General features: G+C 36.3%; 1 protein-coding gene across 4 annotated transcripts in view; it reads left to right on the top strand.

The window, feature by feature from the left end:
• Positions 1 to 6,241: 6,241 nt before the first annotated feature.
• The window catches only part of Cep97 (centrosomal protein 97), a 30,346-nt gene continuing 16,767 nt past the window's right edge, over positions 6,242 to 19,820 (top strand). For 2 of the 4 annotated variants that reach the window (XM_046455291.2, XM_046455292.2), the window contains exons 1-9: positions 6,242 to 6,379; positions 8,268 to 8,410; positions 9,335 to 9,493; positions 10,482 to 10,583; positions 13,030 to 13,143; positions 13,680 to 13,846; positions 16,657 to 16,821; positions 17,668 to 17,801; positions 18,231 to 18,999. In XM_046455291.2, the coding sequence (XP_046311247.1) occupies positions 6,337 to 6,379; positions 8,268 to 8,410; positions 9,335 to 9,493; positions 10,482 to 10,583; positions 13,030 to 13,143; positions 13,680 to 13,846; positions 16,657 to 16,821; positions 17,668 to 17,801; positions 18,231 to 18,999 (1,796 nt within the window). In that variant the 5' untranslated portion in view covers positions 6,242 to 6,336. The other 2 variants (XM_058582891.1, XM_058582892.1) reach the window with 2 other exon arrangements.

The raw sequence follows: 19,820 nt of genomic DNA, 5'->3' as shown, positions 1-19,820 counted from the left end.
AGGCCCTAAGCAATTCAGTGAAACATTGTCTCAAAATAAAAACTAAAAAAGTGCAGTGGTAAAGTGCCTCTGAATTAAATCCTTGGTACCCAAAAACAAAAGAAAAAAAAACATAATTTAAAAAAAAAATTTCACTTAATTTTCCTTTCTTTTTTCTTCCTGTTTTTTTGAGACCACATTCCCTGTCATCCTGCTTTTTTTTTTTTTTTTTTGAGACAGAGTCTAACTTGCTTAATTGCTGAAGCTGGCTTTAAAGTTGTGATCCTCCTGCATCAACCTCCTGGGCCACTGGGATTAGAGGCTTGCACTACCTCGCTGGCTCTAAAACATTCACTTAGTTTTTAATTGGATCGCTTGTATTATTTTACTATATTTTTACAAAAAATGTCAAAGGGATGAAATTAAAACATCACAGATTCCTTTATTACTTTAGAACAACAACACGAAAACTTCCTTATCTAAGTAGATAAAGACACCAGACAAGGGCTGGGGTTGTAGTTCAGTGGTAGAGCACTTGCTTAGCATATGTGAGGCACTGGGTTGGATCCTCAGCACCACATAAAAATAAATAAATAAAATAAAGGTATTGTGTCCATCTACAACTAAAAAAAAAGACACCTGACAAACAACACAGTGGCTTTGTTCTTGAAATCCACTTAAATTTCACCTATTATTTTTCTCATATCTTACTAATATATTGGGGAAAAATATTTTAGAATCTCATCTTGAGATGGCTAATTCTTCATTATTTTGGGCCCTAGGCATGCATTCTGTTTAGGATTAAGAGTGTTTTGTCCACCCTCCTGAAATTTCATTGTTTGGGGAAGAATGGGTTACCTGCTCACATCTAGAGGAGTGGTGGAGGCCATCATTCACTGGTCCCTAACCTGTTTTGTTTTCCTCTCCTTGACAGAGCTTCCTATTTGTCCATCAATCTCTGGCCAGAAACTCAGCTGGAACCTCCTTATAATATAATGGAATAGCCATAGCCAGTCCCTGGGTTAAAATAGTACTGTAGAATTTTATTGTTGAAATTCTTTTACTTTGGTTCTAAATTTCCTTTTGATTTAGAGACTATGTCTGCAAGATCATAATTTCAAAGAGTTATTGACTCTTCTTTTAGACCAGTGTACAGACAACACACATGAAACTATCAGCGCATAACCCTTTCTACTCTTTGGGGTTAACCATCATGTGTGTAACTCCTGTTAAAATAATAAAAGCATAATTCTGAATTTAGAACAATTGACTCTTGTTTTTATTATTTTTCTGATTGTATGAACAATAAATGATTTCTTAAACTTCCAAGAACACAAAATAATGTGTAAAATACAAGGTGAAATCACCCCCTTAGAGCTGCATTTTCTTATATGGACGGTAGGCTTCTAGCCACATGTAAGCTAATGAGCATTTAAAATGTGGCTTGTCCTCACCGAGACATGCTGTAAATGTAAAATATACTTTGAATTTTAAAGACATAATTAAAAACAAGAATGTAGCTAAGCACAGTGGCATAGGCTTGTAATTGCAGTGACTTGGGAGGATGAGACAGAAGGATTGCAAGTTTGAAGCTAACCTTGGCAATTTAATGAGACCCTTTCTCAAAGTAAACAAAGCAAAACAAACTGCTGGGATTTAGCTCAGTGGTACAGCATCTCTGGGTTCAATCCCCAGTATTTACATAGAACCAAGAAAAAACAAAATAAAAACCCAAAACAAGAATGTAAAAACATTAACATTAATTTTTAAACATGCATATGTTGAAAGGAGAATATTTTTTGGTATATTGGGTTAAATAAAACAATATGTTTCTTTTTACTTTTTAAAAATATGACTTAGAAAACTGAAAATTTCATAAAATCTGTACTTTTTTTTTTTTACTGGAAAGTGCCACCTCTTAGCAATAATAAATTTAAAAAATCACTGCCTTTTATTGAGGTTTACCATACGCTAGAGACACTGTTTTGGGTCTCTAAGATTTTTAATTGAATTATCACGGTGGTGATAATAGTTTGGAAATTATCATTGCCATTTTTCAGAAGGCAAAGCACAATTTAAATTACAAGTCCAAGATTAGGAGAAACATCACATATATTTCTATACGTAAATAGGTTACACATAAAAATATATGAAATTAGGAGAAACATTACTAACATATAAAGTAGTTATCACAAAGCCTAGCATATAGCAGGAGATAAATAATGATAATAGATAATAAAGAAAGTTAAAGCTCATTTGGGGCTTCTAGATAACTTTTAAGTGGATATTTCATAGCAGCAGTCTCCTTCCTTGTTATGGTTCATAAATAAGGTTGCAAGACCTTAAAGGTCTACCAATGAATAATAACCAAGAAAGAGCATATTTAATTTAATGTACCTAAATCTTTGAATAAAGATTTGTGTGTGTGTGTGTGTACGTGTGTGTATGTGTGAGATATTGGGGATTGAATCCAGTGGTACTTTACCACTGAGCTACACTCACACTTTGAGACAGGGTCTCATTAAATTGCCAAAGCTGGACTTGAACTTTCAATCCTATGGTCTTACCCTTCTGAGTAACCGGAATTATAGCCATGGGCCACTGTGCCAGGCTAATGACTTTTTTATTGTAAAAAAATATCGGCATATTTTTTAAATCTTTACAGTATTACAATTCATTATATTAATAACAGTTTTAAAATTTGAAAACTTAAAAACTATTATGTTTATTTCCCTAACAGATAATTAGAAAACCACCTTCGTTTTGTCAAGGTAAATTGTACTAATGTTGTTCCAGTTTTTTATCTACTTAGTACTTTGCGTTGTCTAAACTATATAATACTCTCCAGAAATCCACTATTACAACAATCTCCTTCCTGCTGCGGATCTACATTTCAGTTTATCCTTGTTATATGAGCAGTGTAACTTTTCTAAAACACAAGCTCCATTGTGTCAATCCCTTACTTAAAAACACCAAAAGAAAACTAGTGGATTGAAAGGTGGGAAGCAGAGTGAGGCCAGTAGTTTATAGGTGACCTTTGAAAGTTGACTTTCAAGTGGGAGCTTTTGCGAATGGGATTAATTCAGTAAAAGGCATTGTTTTACTTGGTTCATGCCAGTATGGTTGGCAGATGAATTAGAGCCAGAAAAGATGAGTCAGGGCAATTGTCTGTTGGGGATCAGGTATACTGGGCTGATAGAAACAAAAATGTTTCTTGTAGACCCCGGGCCTTGCCAAAGAAATACTACCTTGCTGAGAGGCTCACAGTTTTAATTAGTAGAAAGCTCCAATTTTTTTTAGAATTTGTAGGGTTAAATATATAGAAAATGAGTCAATTAGTTAAATGGGTAGCCATTTGATTTTGGACATAAAATCTGTATCTGAAGCACAAAAGAATTTCTGTGCTATGATTGAAGGGTTGCTGAGTCATTTCTGCATGTGAGACCTTGCCCAGGAACATCTGGACTTTTTAAGAGCCATAACTATGCTTCTGCCATTAGGATCCCAGGGCAGGTAAACCAGTTAAAACTTTGTTTTGGTTCTTGTTGGGGTTACCAGTACCCCGGGAGAGCAGATTCCTGTTTGGAGCTATGAACTGGCCAGGAAAATAAAGAGTCTGAAAATAATCAAAAAGGAACAGAAGACAATAGACAGAAATAGTTATAAAGGCAGGGCATTGGTGGGTCTTCCAGCCCTGATAGGAACTGGAACTGAACAAGGGAAAAAGGCCCAAATCCTTTTTTTAAGGGGAACTATGTCAGATGGGTTTCAGTGTGGTAGGTTTCTTGAGGAAAACAGGATAAAAATGGGGAAAACAAGTTGGGGCTTGGCAGGTTCCACCATCTCCAGGCAGCTGCGTTTGAACCTAGGGCTGTGAGCTAAGTCAGGGTACCAGCATGATCTGGGCTTTCTTGGATGGGGGAATTTCACCCAGGAGTTCCCAGAAAAATAGTCTCCCTGCCTTATGATACTCAAACAAACCCATAATTTATACACTGTTTCCAACAAGTTCTTGCTGTAAATTTGCAGAAATCTGTGATTCTGAAGTACTCTCTAAACTTCCAGAATTCCCTCCCAAGTCATTACTGTCAACATTTTGTTTATCCCTGAGCTAGAAAGATAGTCTTTTCAATCATCCTGGCTCATTTCAGGTGTGAAAGAAATGTGACCCTTGTCAGAATAAAAAGGGAGTCACTTTTGTCAACCCTAACAACAACAACCATAAATAAAGCTGGAGAATTATGAAGGAAGGATTTCTTCCTTATGATTCTATTATAATAATTATCATAAGAGATTCTGGCAGAGCCACAAGCTTGCACAAAAGCCACCATAACCATACACAAAAACCAACAAACCAAAAAAAAAAAAAAAACAAAACAAAACAAAAAAAAAAAAGCACTTTTACAAGAACATCTGCCCAGTAACTGTTCATCTTGGACTGACTCCACTTTCTAAAATTTACCTTTGTGACTCAGATTGTTTCAAAATATCTGATGTAATCTTCATTTTTGTCTTTAAAAACATTCCCTTGGCTTAGGGATGCATGTTGCTCAGTGATAGAGCACTTTGCCTAGCATGTGAAGCCTTGGGTTTGATCCCCAGATCCACAAAACCAAAAAAACAAAAGCTAAAAATAAAACAACAAAAGTAATTCCCTTCCCTCAACTTACTAGAATATGTTAGTAAATCAGGCCCATTTTGCCTGCCATGCAGTAGGCCACTCACTGAAATGTCTAGTTTTGCAAAAGAGAACATGTTTTGTCACAATGTGGCCAAGTGTGTATAGCCAGGAGAGCAAGTCTCAAGTCTACTTCCAGGAAGACACGGTTTGAGATATGTATGAGCAGGTACAGGGAAAAGTGACTGGAGGTTAACTATGAGAAGGTGGAGGGTTAGGTCTAGGAGGTTTAATCAGTAACTAAGAGTGGGTGGTTTATTCAGGTTTCCCCTCCGTTTCAAATATTCCCATAGTTTACTATGGTATACACATTCCCATCAGAGGGCTGTTCTATTCCCAAATAAATTCACTGGAGAATCTCTCTTTGGTTGTTTTTTTTATTTTAGTTGACACAGAGAACAGGCAATATTCATATTTGCTGTTCTTACACATATAATAAGACTGTGTTCTCTAGGAAATGGGTCTCTTGATTAAAGGAAAAAGAATACTCCTTCTCATTGCCTCTTCAGATCCAGGTTCAGACTAATCCCGTGGGAAATAGAAAAAAGCTAAGGCAAATGAAGCCAGAGGTAGTAGAACCTGGGAAGGAGGGAGTCCTTACAGAATCAAATGCCTTAAAATCTAGAAGCTTGAGTTACTCGATTTTCCCAAATTATCAGAGACTGGAGAACCATTTCAGAAAGAGGGGAGTTCAGTATAAAATGGGAGAGTTGGTAAAAGAAAGCAGAAGTTCCCTTTGTATATTTGGTATACAAATTTGGTATCAGATTATTTTTTCACTTCCTGTGAGCACAACTTCTTTAGCACCCTTCACCTGCATGCAGCCTGTGCTAATGTCTTTTCACTTTCTACTTCTGAACTGTTTTAAAGTAGTAAAGAGCTCCATTTTGCTTCCCCAATCAAGTCATTCCTGAAGATTATAATTTACCTTTATTTCTCCATTTTCTGAAATATTAAGTTCATACTTAAAATTACACCATTTAGTATGTAATAGGTATATAAAAAATGTAAGCCTACTCTCCTTCAATTAGATAATGTAATTCCTGAGTTTGGAAACTATATGTTAAACTTCTTTTGAATTATCTGGAAAAAAAATTATGAGCTCACGCTTATTAAATATACTCCCAGGTCAGAAGTTCTGCCAACTATGCAAGAACAACTGCTTAAAAGCAATGTATAACAGTTTCTCTTTCGGAATGCTTTAAACACTTTTAACTAAAATTTCATATAAACGTATACATCCGTTTGACTCAACAAGATCGCCAAGTTATTCCTATGGCTGAGTTGATTGAAATCTTTAAACTTATTCAGAATTGTCACAAGAAGGGGCAGCCTTCACTGAGACTTCTAGCAATCAGCTCCCAAATTCGGTCCTCAGTAAGGAGCATCCTTATAATCATCCTATGATAAAGGCTTCAAATTTCGCAAACACTTGGGCAGGGTGTGAAACGATCATCTAACAATGACATTTGCTTACCCGTCAAATAAGGCAGTTGACTAGGGTCCCTGAGCTCACTACCGCTCAGATCTTAGCTCGGGTTCACATCATTAGGCAGCCAATTGAGCCGTCTGGGTGCCGTGCATCCTGGGAGTTGTAGTTTCCGGCTCTTTCCTGCAGACCACAAGCTCCACAGAGCGGCTGGAGGACGGTTGCCTGGTGTTATTATCAAGCGGCAAGTATGGCTGTAGCACGCGCTGATGCGACTTTGCCTCCCGGAGAAGGTAAGGCGATCCCTACCCCAGAATCCCAAAGTTTACTCCACCCAGCCGAATTAAACAGATGCCTGGTAGAGAGGAGAAGCCTGGGTTTAGAGATGCAGTTCTGGACCTGTTCTTTTGATGCGGAGCTGTGGGCGACGCGCAGGCGCGCTGCCTTCTGGGAGTTGTAGTCACGGTGTGCTGTCCCGCTCCGCAGCGGCGCGGCGAGGGCTGTACTGGGGACTTCAGTCCCCAGGAGCCTTCGCGACGCCAGTCGTCCGCGTCCCGCGCTCCCAAGCCTGGCTGGGCGGTGGGCTTCGGGTTGCTCTGACCTTTCTTAAACGTTTACTGTGAATTCGGAATGCCTAAAAGGAATTGGCAGGATCTATCTGTTTTGCTTCACGCGTCCGTGTTCCCCCTCGGTTCCAAGAACGTTCAGGAAACATTTCCTCAGACTCTTCTCCGTAGACTGACTTGGAACACTTGGAAATGGCCACTGGCCGTGATAAAAATCTAGGGGTGATCCAGAGCCCACAGTTCTCTACCCCTTGTTCTGCATCGTTGCTGAGCAGAGCGCGAGGTGTAAGTGCTTTTGTGACCCGGAGATACCCCTGTGGAGTGCCGGACCTGGGCTCCTTTGTTTTGGTTACGGCTCTGAGGCTGGTAGCCGCCTTGTGGATCCGCGGCTGGACCGAGATCGAGGCTCGTCTCCACTACTCAGACCCGGGACTGGTTGTCTGGGAGCCGTAAATTCTTGGGGCAGGAGTCGGTAGACGGTTCTAAGAGGTCTGTCGATCTCTTGGAATAGTGTGAGGAGATTGCACTTTCCTGGGACAGCATGCAGCTTTCAACAACATTCCCAGAGGGGCTCAAGACCCCTCACATGCTAAAAGCCTTTAGGTAATAGGAAATGTTGAGACCCGCCGGGAGAGCAATCACGCCTGATTATTTCCCGCAGTAGTCCTAATCTAGGTAGAAATTTGAAATTGGCAGTTTCTCTGGCCCCGCCCCTTCTGATGGTTGCTTTTCTTAAGAAATCTCCACCTCCATAGCCCACCAAGGCAATTTAACTGACGATAATAGCAGTTAACGGTTATAGAGCGATTTTTTATGAGCCCATTTTCTGAATGCTTTGCTCACCTCATTTGTGTGTGTGTGTAACAGCATTTATAAGGCAGGTGTTATAGGATAAATTCCCATTTTACAGAAATAGAAAAAGTGAGCTCAAGAGACATCGGAAACTTGCTTATCCAAAGTGGTTTACTGGTGGAGCCAGGATCTGAATGTCTGTTATGTTACCCTAAAGAGCTTTCCTCAGCATCAGACTAATGTAATGAGTGTATTATTCTATTTTATAGAATTAACTGAACTATGCTTTGATTTTCAAATAGTTTGGGCACTTACAGATAGGCCCAATCTGTTTAGGTTGTAAACAGATTGATATTTATCAAACGTTTATTTCCATAAAAAAATGCCATTGTTACGTACAAAATATGGAAGTAATAGCTCATACTTAAATGTGAACAATTTCAAAGGATTATAGAAACTTGAATATCACAAATCTAGTTGTAATTTGATATTTCTGAGGAAAAATTAGTTATTGAATCTGTGGTTATTTAGAACTCAAGATTGCTTTAGCTTTACATTTTTAAAAAAATTTTATTGATTCTTCTTACTTATATATGACAGTAGAATCCATTTTGATAAAATTATACAAGCATAGGATATATCTTATTCTAATTAGGACTCCATTTTTGTGGATGGGGCACAATAGTGGGAGCTTTAAAATTTTGATGTTTATTATGCTGTAGTATTTTTCTAACTTGTATAGAGGTTTTATTAGTATAATTCCATCCCTCTGCTCAGCTGTCATATTTGTGTGTTTTCTAACAAATTTTCTTTTCTTTTCAAGGATCAGTGGTCAATTGGTCAGGGCAGGGACTACAGAAGTTAGGTTCAAATTTACCCTGTGAAGCTGATATTCACACTTTGATTCTGGATAAAAATCAGATTATTAAATTGGAAAATCTAGAGAAATGCAAACGATTAATACAGGTGGGTGTTGCTATCCGTGAAATAGCACTAAGTTATTATTAAACAAAATAAAGCAATAAAATAACCTGACAAAAAGTAACTCTGCAGGCCTGGAAAGCGGTAAATGTTGCCTTAAATTTTTACATGACAGTTTCTCTTGAATATGAACATGTATGTGCTACATTTAGAATGGACTAGAGAAAGAAGCATTATTAAAGAGAAAAAACATTTTATGTTGGTAAAATACAGTGTTAAGATAAACTTTTTAGGGGCTGGGATGGTGGCTCAGTAGTAGAGCGCTTGCTTAGCATGTGTGAGGCACTGGGTTTGATTCTCAGCACCACATATACATAAATAAAAATAAAGTTCTATCAATAACTAAAAAAAATTTAAAAAAAGATAAACTTTTTACCTAATAATGAGAGTAAAGAGTTTATTCAACCATTCATCATCCAAGAAATGTTTACTGGGTCTCTGTCATGTGTCTCTCTATGTTCTAGGTTTTGACTCAGGGCTTACATTCTCAAGTTGTTGCTTTGTTAAAAATATCTTTAGAGGCTGGGGCTGTAGCTCAGTGGTAGAGCCGTGCCTTGCTTGTGTGAGGCAGTGGGTTTGATCCTTGGCACCACATAAAAATAAAGATATTGAGTCCATTTACAACTAAAAAAAATATTTTAAAAAAAGGTCTTTAGTGATTGAAGGAGGTCTAATCACTCAGTTATACCTGTGTTGCTTAGGAACAACAACAAAAAACCAGTAATTATATTGCAAATAATAGATTTAGATGATATATGTGAAAGGTACAAATTGGGTTTGTGTGTTTTAAACCACTGTAATGTGAAAATAATATACACATGTATACACATATAGACACATAAAAACATACACACACACACACACATATTTGTTTGTTCCTGGGAATAATGATATGTTTCCTTTCTACAGTTGTCAGTGGCTAATAATCGGCTTGTTCGGATGATGGGTGTGGCCAAACTGACCCAATTGCGAGTATTAAATTTGCCTCATAATAGTATTGGCTATGTGGAAGGGCTAAAGGAACTAGTACATTTGGAATGGCTGAATTTGGCAGGAAATAATCTCAAGGTAAACTGTGTATTTTATTTTAGTAATTAGGTTTTTTAGGTTTTTTTTTTTTTCATTATAGATCTATTTTCTATAAAAAAGAAAAATTGAAGCAGTATAGAAATAAGTAGTTTAAAAAAAAATGAAATTACTCCCATTCTCCAGGGATAACATTTGTCAACATAAAGTTTTAAAAAATCTCATTTTTAAACACACAAAGCAGTATTCTTGTAAATGGGAACAAGAATCCATATTATATTTAGGAAAAAAGTCAATCAAACAAATACAATGGTAAGGAGAGAGTTTATGTCCTGCTGAATTAAGGGTTAAGTAATATTTAATGGTACAATGGAGAATATACTGTTTTAAAAGTCATGATATCTGGATTCTAGTCCTGCTTCCACTACTTAGAAACTGTATAATTTTGGATAAGTTAATAAGTGTTTCTTTGTCTTACTTTTCAGTGGACTAGATTAAATGATAGTAATAGCTGCCTTTTGTTGAACAATTTATGCTAGTTATTCTCCTAGTGCTTTATCTGCTTTAGGTCATTCAATCTCACCACAGCCTACGAGGTAGGTATAGTTATGATGCCAATTGTATAGATGAGGAAATTGAAGCATAGAGAAGTTAAATAACTTGCCTAAAGTCATACATCCAGGAAGTTGCAGAGCCAGGATTTAAATCCAGGCTGTTTGGCTACATTCTAAACTTGTAAACTCTGTATTAATTTTCATGTTATTACGGTTTTTTCAGACTAAATATCTAGGATGGTATGAACTGCTTGCTAGTCCTCTATTCATAGAGGAATTGTGAGAGTGGAAATTTATAGCATGATAGTTTATTAAATTTTGTTAGCACTCTTCCCCTTTCTCTTGTTCAACTTTGCTGCCCTGCTTCTAATAATAATAAGATATGGTAGGTAACTCTTTCAGCTTCAGGAACTATGGAATAATTTTAATTTTTGATTTTGAGTGCAATAAATAATGTGATAATTTTCTTGTGATAGGCCATGGAACAAATCAATAGCTGCACAGCTCTACAGCACCTTGATTTATCAGACAATAATATACCCCAGATAGGTGATTTATCCAAATTAATATCCTTGAAGGTAAGCATGTTTTCTGTCATTTCTGAAATTGTATCCCAAATAACAAGAAAATATCATCTGATTAGCCTCAAATTAGCTTCCCATATATGAAGAACAGATTGTTTTTATTATGATAAGAATTCTATTAGAGTACCAAAATAAAGTATGGAGTTTTTTATAGTTCTTTTCTTTTTTATCCTATCTTCTCTCTTTCTTTTTATTGTAACAGAGTCTCAGTGTGTTGCCCATGCTAGTCTCCAAATTCTCAAGCAATCTTTTAACTTCAGTTTTTCAAATGCTGGGACTATAATAATACCCCACTATGCCTGGCTTTGTTGTTAGTTTCTATGACTGATTTGTTTTATGTGAAAGTGATCATTGTAGCTAAGATTCTTATTTACCATTGTGTGCACATGATAGAATTTCCTTCATGCTCAACCAGCAAACATGCTAGTGGCTTTAGTTATATAGTAAAAACACATTAGTAAGGTTGAAAGTAACAAAACCTGAACTTGAGTCTTTTTTGTTTGTTTGTTTGATATGGGGTCTTATGTTTTGTTGTGCAGCTCCTGAGCTCAAGTGATTCTCCTGCTTTAGCCTCTTAAGTAGCTGGTGCTAATAGGTGCTTGCAACTTACAAGTGTGCACAATCATGCCTGGCTGAATTTAGTTGTTTTTTTTTTTTTTTTAACACTTAGTGTTGCTATTTTTTTAGTAATAGTTGCTACTTAATTAACAATTAATTTCTCTTTACTTTAAAAGATGAACACTTTTTAAATAAATATATTTAGTTGTAGAGTGACAACAATACCTTTATTTTATTTATTTATTTTTATGTGGTGCTAAGGATCAAACCCAGGGCCTCACATGTGCCAGGCAAATGCTCTACCACTGAGCTATAAACCCAGCCCATAGAATACAGTACTTTTTAATGAAGGGTAATGTATCATGCAATCAACAGATGAAATCACAGCTTCGAAAAACATATGTAGGCCTTTTCTGTATTTTTGATTCATTGGATAGTAGTACTTAGATCAGAATAAACTCATTAAACCTTAGAAGCAATATCTTATCTCTGTGTTTCTTCAAAAATCACTTGGTTTTGGGGGATGGGGGGTGGTGTACCAGGGACTGAATTCAGGGGCAGTTGACCACTAAACCACATCCCCAGCCTTATTTTATTTATATTTTTTTAGAGACAAGGTCTCACTGAATTGCTTAGCACCTTGCTTTTGCTGAGGCTGGCTTTGAACTTGGGATCCTCCTGCCTCAGCTTCTGGAGCTGCTGGGAGAAATCACTTTTAGCAACAACTATACTAAACACGTTGATGTAGACAGATACTACTCTAATAGATACTAAGAGAATTCAAATGAACTAAAGATAATTGAACATTTTAATTTGTTTTTGTTTTTTTCTGGAATGGAAACATGATTACCAGATCAGAATCCTGAATATTCAGAGTCTTGTTTTTATTCTTGTTTGTTGTTGACTTAATGTGAATCAGCCTCATATGCAAAATGCACATTCTGCCTTCCTCTAGCTTTTTTTTTTTTGGTGTGTGTGGGTGGTACTGGCGATTAAACCCAGGGCTTAGGACATGGTAGAGAAGCACTGTAGTGCTGAGCTAGATCTGCAACTTTTTATATTTTATTTTACTTTATTTTTTGAGGCAGGACCTTTCTAAGTTGCCTAGACTGGTTTTGAATTTAATGATATTGCCTCAGCCTCCTGAGTTGCTGGGATCATAAGCATGCACCACTGCTCCTGGCTTCCTCTAGCTTTTAGTTACCAAAAGAGTGTAGTTGTAACCTATGGGCTATTTTATTTTATTTTATTTTTTTTTGCTGTGTTAAGAATTAAATCCCGGGCCTTGTGCATGCCAAGCAAGTGCTTTATCACTGAGATACTCCCTAATCCCTGGTTGATTTTTTTTTTTTTTTTGGTCTGTTTGTTTGTTTTGTTTTTTATTTTATTTTTTTATATTTGTGGATGGTCAGCATGCCTTTATTTGTTTAGTTTTTTTATGTGGTGCTAAGGATTGAACCCAATGCGTCATACATGCTAGGCAAACACTCTGTCACTGAGCTACAGCCCCAGCCCTGTATGATTGTTTTAATGACTTTTTGTTCACTTTTTTCATCCTCTATTTTGGTGTTTTGAAGGAAATGAATGAGAGTATTCAAAATTGCTCTCTGTATTTAATAAGGTAAATCTCACAGTATGCTTGGACAAGTCTTTAACTTGGACAAGTCTTTAACCTTCCCTGAGTTTAAGATGCTGTCATGAAAAGACAAAGTTAGATCAGAATATATCCTAGGTCCCTTTGAAGTATTAATAATCTTGATTTATGTGCAATGACAAGTATAACAAAATAGATTCCTTTATTCTTGCATATGCCATTTTAATGTTGTCTGACAATTTATTTGTACTTTATTCATTGGTAATTCATACTGTTTTTACCTTCAAGACCCTGCTTTTACATGGAAACATCATCACCTCACTTAGAATGGCACCTGCTTATCTACCCAGAAGTCTTGCTATACTGTCTTTGGCAGAAAATGAAATCCGGGACTTAAATGAGGTAAAATTTGAAGATATTCTGTGGGATCCAGGATATTGGAAGGTCCAGGAGATGCATTGGAGAGGTTAGTGAGTTCACTTTTAGACTGTGAGCATCTTAGAAGAAAATCCATCAAGACGAAACACTTGGCTCTAGATAATCGTTATTTTTTCCCCCCACTTTTTCTGGATGTAAGTCACACATTAAGGTTTAATTTCATTTATTATATTGCAGCTATCACATTGGGAAGTGATTGGTGATAGTGAGACATCTACATTTCAAGGATTACTAAGGCACCCTATGTTTTCAAAATAGGAGTATCTCTCCTAGGAAATAGTGCTGATACTTTTTAAGGGAATCTGTGCAGCAAGGACAAATGGTCATATTGTTGGGATTTTGGAAGTCTGTTGCTAATGAAAGAGTATTACTTATTGCTTTTCAGAACAAGAGGTAAATTGTTAAATTCTAAAATGCTGCCAAAGATGTGTAATCAGCGGAAACCCCGTGCTTGACACTGAATAGTCCATTTTGTTCAACAAATATATCCTTTGTTCCAGATCTCTTTTTTGGCATCTTTAACTGAACTGGAGCAGTTGTCGATCATGAACAATCCTTGTGTGATGGCAACACCGTCCATTCCCGGGTTTGACTATCGGCCATATATTGTCAGCTGGTGCTTAAATCTGAGAGTCCTAGATGGATACGTGATTTCTCAGAAGGAAAGGTGAACATGACCTCTTTAACATCACATAAATCATGGAAGACCAAAAAGATTTCTAATGTATTACAGATTAATAAATTGGATATTTCTGAAAATGTTAGTTTAGAAATTAAGAGCATTACTGCAATCACATAGCAGGCTATATGCTGATTATTTAGGATTGTCTCTCCCTTCTGCATAAGAGCAAGAAGAAAATGTGAGCCCCAGAAGTTATGGGTAGTGAGTCTAACTTAGTGCCCAACCTTATAATAATTTAATTTTGAAGAGTTCTTTTGTTAATAAGTTGTTTGGAACTTGAAACAGTTTTGCATAGATAAGAGATTATAGATATTGTGGAGCATCTTTGATCAATCCCACAAAAGCTTATAACCTATTATGTAATTAAGGGAAATATTAATGATAATATCTTAGAACTTAGGGCTAGTGGTGTAGGTTAGTGGTAGAGTGCTTATTTACCATGCACAGGGCCCTGGGTTTGTCCCTAGCAACACATACTCACCCCCCCCCCCCAACAACAACAACAAACAACAAAACAAAACAAATAACAATAAAACTAGAACCCAATTACTTTTTATAATTCATGCAGACAGTTCCAATTTGGAACTAGTAGCAGACATACCAATTGGTCTTTCCCTTCTCATACCTGAGAACTGACAGAACTGGAACTTCCCCCTCTCTGGATCATTGATCCTCTCTGTGGCTTGGACTGGGACCCTGACAAGTGGAATCTTCTGGATACTGGTACAAGATCAGTAGAATCAACAATTTAGAAGAGTTAAGGAACTAGGATGTGGACAAGAGTCAGGGAATTAGAGGGGATGAGATGAAAGTTACTCTTTTTACCATGCCTCATTTCATTCTTTGCTCTTAGTACATACACACATGCATTCATGAACATAGCACTCACATTCTCCCTCACTTTTTAAAATCCTCTGTGCTACAGATAGGTTACTCGAGGGGTTTCCTCATAGAGGATGAGTGGCATATTGTAATGAAATTTCCTTCTTGAAATTTCATGTAGTTGCTGGATAGAGTAGGGAACAGTGAGGAATGGCATCCAGGAACTAAATAGTGGTGATGCTGGTACAGATTAAAAGATATATGTTAGGTCTAGTTTGCTTACAAAATGGGTGGCTTTTCCTTTTTCCTGAAATTAGTGTTGCTCTGAGAAGAAACCTTATTTTGTTTCAAACTGATTGGTTCTAAAATTAAAATATAGGCTTACTTGAATTATCTTCTGTGGCTCTTCCTTTAGGAGAAAGAAGATATAATTATTGCATTTTTCTATAGTGGCAGTGTTTTCATATCTGAGAAGCATCTGGTAAGGTGGACAGAGATAATGACCTTCCATAATAGCCCAATTTCAACATGGCCAACCTGGTTTCCTTTATGTACCTTCATTTACTCTCCCTTTTTCTGTATTATTTTGAAGGAAATCTCAGTTTACATATCATTTCATCTGTGAATATTTCAGTATTTTTCTCTAAAAGAGCTTTTAAAGTGGTAATCACAAAACTAATATTACATCTCAAATAATTAAGGATAATTTTGTAATTACAGATATTCAGTCAGAGCTTACATTTCTAATAGTTTTTCTATTTTTTAAAATGGACTTTTTTTGAAATAAGATTCAAATAAGGCCATGTTTTGCAATTGGTTGATATTGCTCTTAAATTTCTTTTTTTAGTGTCTTAAAATATCAATTTTATTTGTTTTTTGAAACACTTTTTTAGTTTTCAATGGGCCTTTATTTATTTACATGCAGTGCTGAGAATTGAACCTAGTGCCTCACCCTTGCTAGGCAAGTACTCTACCACTGAGGCCCAACCCCAGCTCAATTTATTATTATTACATGCTCCATAGATTGTGCTGATTGGGTGGTTTTCACTTGGGATCATGTGTCCCTGCAGTCACATCACATGGGACTAGAATCATCTGAAGGCTTGACTTGACTGGATGTCCAGGATGACTCCCTTAATCCCTTAAATCTATCTTTGTTTTTTTTTCTTGGTTGTTGAAGAAATTGAATTATTTGGCCTAAAAAGTTTTCCCACTGTCTGCTCATTTTGCTGGGTATGGTTATTTCCTATGTCTTTAACATGTTCTTCTCTCTTCTGTACTACCTGAAAATTGGTAACTGGGATATGAAGATTTGATCAGGTTCAGGGTTTTTTTGTTTTGTTTTGTTTTGTTTTTTAAGGTAAGACTACCGCTTTGTGTCCTCTATTGGGTGACATCCAGTGTCTGGTTGTCTCTCATGATTCTGATCAAAGCCTAAAACAATTAATTGATTAACAGTTGTAAAATTCTAATTCTATCATTCAGTTTTTTATTATGAAGAATCTAGGTTACCCATTGGTATAGTTTGTATAAGAAATGATATTTAATTCTTGCCTTTATTTACCATTTTTAGAAAATGAGTTGGTGATTTACTGGCATTCTCTATGACTAGTTTTTTATTTTAAAAATTGTCATTATGAACTAATGGATTTAAATGTTGTTAATATACAGAAGTACTTCAGTTTGATAAGATGAATGGAGAAAATACTGATTGCTTCTTTGCAAATAATTTTAAAATATTTGGAGTCATTAATTCAACCTATGGAAAATCCTCTAAGTAAGAATAAAGCTTTAAAACATTATTAGAGTAAGAGAAATGAGTCAGAGCATAGATTTTTTAAAACTTGAATGGATTTATGAAAAATAGCCAATGGCTTTATAAAGGTTAATTAAGAAGGAATGTCATTGTTGCTTAACAATGTATTTTGAACACCCCAGTGTCATCCTCTCTTCTTTATTTCTTTCAATTCCAGTTTAAAAGCTGAGTGGCTATATAGTCAAGGCAAGGGGAGAGCATATCGGCCTGGCCAGCATATCCAGCTTGTTCAGTATCTAGCTACAGTCTGCCCTCTCACTTCTACACTGGGTCTTCAAACTGCAGAGGATGCCAAACTAGAGAAGATTCTGAGTAAGCAGAGGTAAACCCATTTATTTGTGGCAGTTGATGAATTCACAAGTGAAAATACCTCTAAGTCTTTTGTATGGTTAAGCCAGTGTTTTTGGCCTGTATCTCCAGGCACTTATGCCCCTTGTCACTGCAGTAGTTCTGAATCACACAAGTGTAGCTTGCTCTGTGGTATCTGTATTACCAATAATTTCCCCTTAATGAGGGAGGAGCCAAGCAATATGAGCTGGGGGAATGGAATTTTTAAAACTATGTACTTGTCAGGGCCTGGGGGTTATAGTTCAGTGTAGTAGAGTTCTTGCCTATCTTATTCAATCTCTAGCACCTCAAAAAAAAATGTATTTGACTTTTTAATGTAGGCGTGTCATAGGTTTTTAAAGACTAATATTAAGAAGTATAAAAAAAAGAAGTGTGGGCTGGGGATGTGGCTCAAGCGGTAGCGCGCTCGCCTGGCATGCATGCGGCCCGGGTTCGATCCTCAGCACCACATACAAACAAAGATGTTGTGTCCACCGAAAACTAAAAAATAAATATTAAAAATTCTCTCTCTCACTCTGTCTTTAAAAAAAGAAAAAGAAGTGTAACTAGAAGCATTTAGTGGTTACTTTGTTTATCAGAGATCCTGTATTTAAATATTTCTGTATGTGTATACATGTGTATATGAGGCTGTCTATGGAATTTTAAAAATGTTTTAACCTTTTTTTTGTAGTGTTTCCAAATAAGACTATAATTTGCCAGTGATTAATGGTTCCTGCTTTGTAAACTTGTAAACTTCTACCTTTTTGACATTGCTACCTAGGAAGAATAAGAGCTTTCTCTTTTGTTTTATGCTGGTAACATCAGATGTTTTGATTTTTAGGTTTCACCAGAGACAGTTGATGAACCAAAGCCAAAATGAAGAGATGTCTCCTCTTTCTCCTATTGAAACAAGGGTACCCCTTGTACCTGAGCATTCAAGCCCTGTTCAAGATTGCCAGATAGTCCAGGAAAGTGGTAAGAAATTAATTTATTTCTATTCACTTTTCTTCAGGTCATTTGATTTATTTGGTATTATAATATAGAATAAGTACATATTTTATAATTTCTTGTTTAATTTCACTGATCATTTGGATCTGCTATTTTATAAATGTATATATGTGTGTGTGTGTGTGTGTGTATGTACATTATAATTATTGCATCTAATTTTAAAAAACATTTCAAGGACTATTAGCCTTTTGTATGGACTTGAGGGATTGAGTATTATGATTATTACAAAAATTCATATTCTTAAAAATGTTTGGTTTGATGTTTTAGGTATATTGGAGAAAATCACTGAAGGCATTTTATTGTATTTTATTATATTTCAAGGAATAGATTTCATTAAAAGCATACAACTAACAAAACAATTTAATTATTTAAATGATACTCTGTTGATTCTTCTAGAACCTGTCATCCAAGTGAATTCTTGGGTTGGGATAAGCAGTAATGATGATCAATTATATGCTGTTAAGAATAGCTTTCCAGCCTCTACACACACTACAAGATATTCTCGAAATGACCTTCACCTGGAAGACATACAGACAGATGAAGACAAGTTAAACTGTAGTCTTCTCTCTTCAGAGTCTACTTTTATGCCAGTTGCATCAGGACTATCTCCAGTATCACCTACAGTTGAGCTGAGGCTGCAGGGCATTAACCTGGGTCTTGAAGATGATGGTGTTGCAAATGAATCTGTGAAGGAGCTGGAAAATCAAGATTTGGATAAGGAAGAGGAAAAGGCTTTATGGGTTTCAAATGAGGATTCTGTTCAGATGCTGAAAAGTAAGATCAGTTCAGAGATAAATGAAAAAGCTGTGTTGTTACCTTGTCCTGCGCCAGCAATAATCAGTGCTATCTTGAAGGATGATAACCAAAATCTTACGTGTGTGTCATCTGGACAAAATGTTTCCCATACAGAGACAGATAGTGAGGAAACTATGTCTCAAACAACTTCAGAGAAATTTCCCTGCAGGATTTTAACCCAAAGATCTGTTGCTTTGGGACAAGATAAATGTACACTTCAGAAATTGAATGAAGCAGCCACAAAGCTTCAAGCCTATTGGCGGGGCTTTTATGCCAGGAACTACAATCCTCAAGCAAAAGAGGTGCGTTATGAAATCCGACTGCGCAGAATGCAGGAGCATATTGTCTGCTTGACTGATGAAGTAAGGAGGTGGGTCAAAAATCTTGTTGGGTGCTGTTTTGTCTGTTTGAAATATTGGTTTCTTAAGTCATTTGAACACTGTGCTGTTCTGGTCATGACACTTTTCATGCCATGTAGCCACTGTTAGCTTACTTGGTTGTCTTGTAGAATATACTGAAAGCATTTTTAGGGTACAGATTGTCAAATGCATCCCTATCCCCTTCAGAGCAATTGCTGCATGGATGCAGTATCACAAAATGTTGAATCAATGTGAGCTATAAAGGCATCTATAATTCTAAACATAAAAAGGTCCAGATGATATAGCAAATTTGGATAAGTAAAAGAGAGAAGATGAGGAAGTGTAGATGACATAGACGTAGAGAAAATAGCAGGGACTTAAAAGGGACTAAAATTTTGTAGTTACAATAGGAATTCTTTCTTTTTTTAAATTTTTATTTATTTTTAGTCATACATGACAGTAGAATGCATTTTGATAAATAATACATACATGGAATGTACATACATCAATCATATTGTCTATTTCTTTTTTTAATATGCATATATGTTTTAGATGTAGGTAGACACAATACCTTTATTTTATTTTTATGTGGTGCTGAGGATCAAACTCAGTGCCTCATGTGTGCAAGGTGAGCACTCTACCATTGAGCTACAGTCCCAGCCCGGGAATTATTTCTTAATTCCATGGCTCATATGATTTACTGACTACCAACCCAAGAAGATTAGGATTTAATTAGCATTGCAGCTAGCAATATTTATTCAAATTATCAGATGGAAGAGGAGAAAGCAGCAAAGGAAACTGAGAAGGGACAACCTGTGTGGTAGGAAAACTA

The sequence above is a fragment of the Marmota monax genome, unplaced genomic scaffold (genome assembly GCF_021218885.2).
Source record: "Marmota monax isolate L192 unplaced genomic scaffold, Marmota_monax_Labrador192_F-V1.1 WCK01_AAM20220418_F8-fsc00053, whole genome shotgun sequence".
NCBI classification, from domain to species: domain Eukaryota; kingdom Metazoa; phylum Chordata; class Mammalia; order Rodentia; family Sciuridae; genus Marmota; species Marmota monax.
This window is presented reverse-complemented; position numbering and strand designations above follow the sequence as displayed.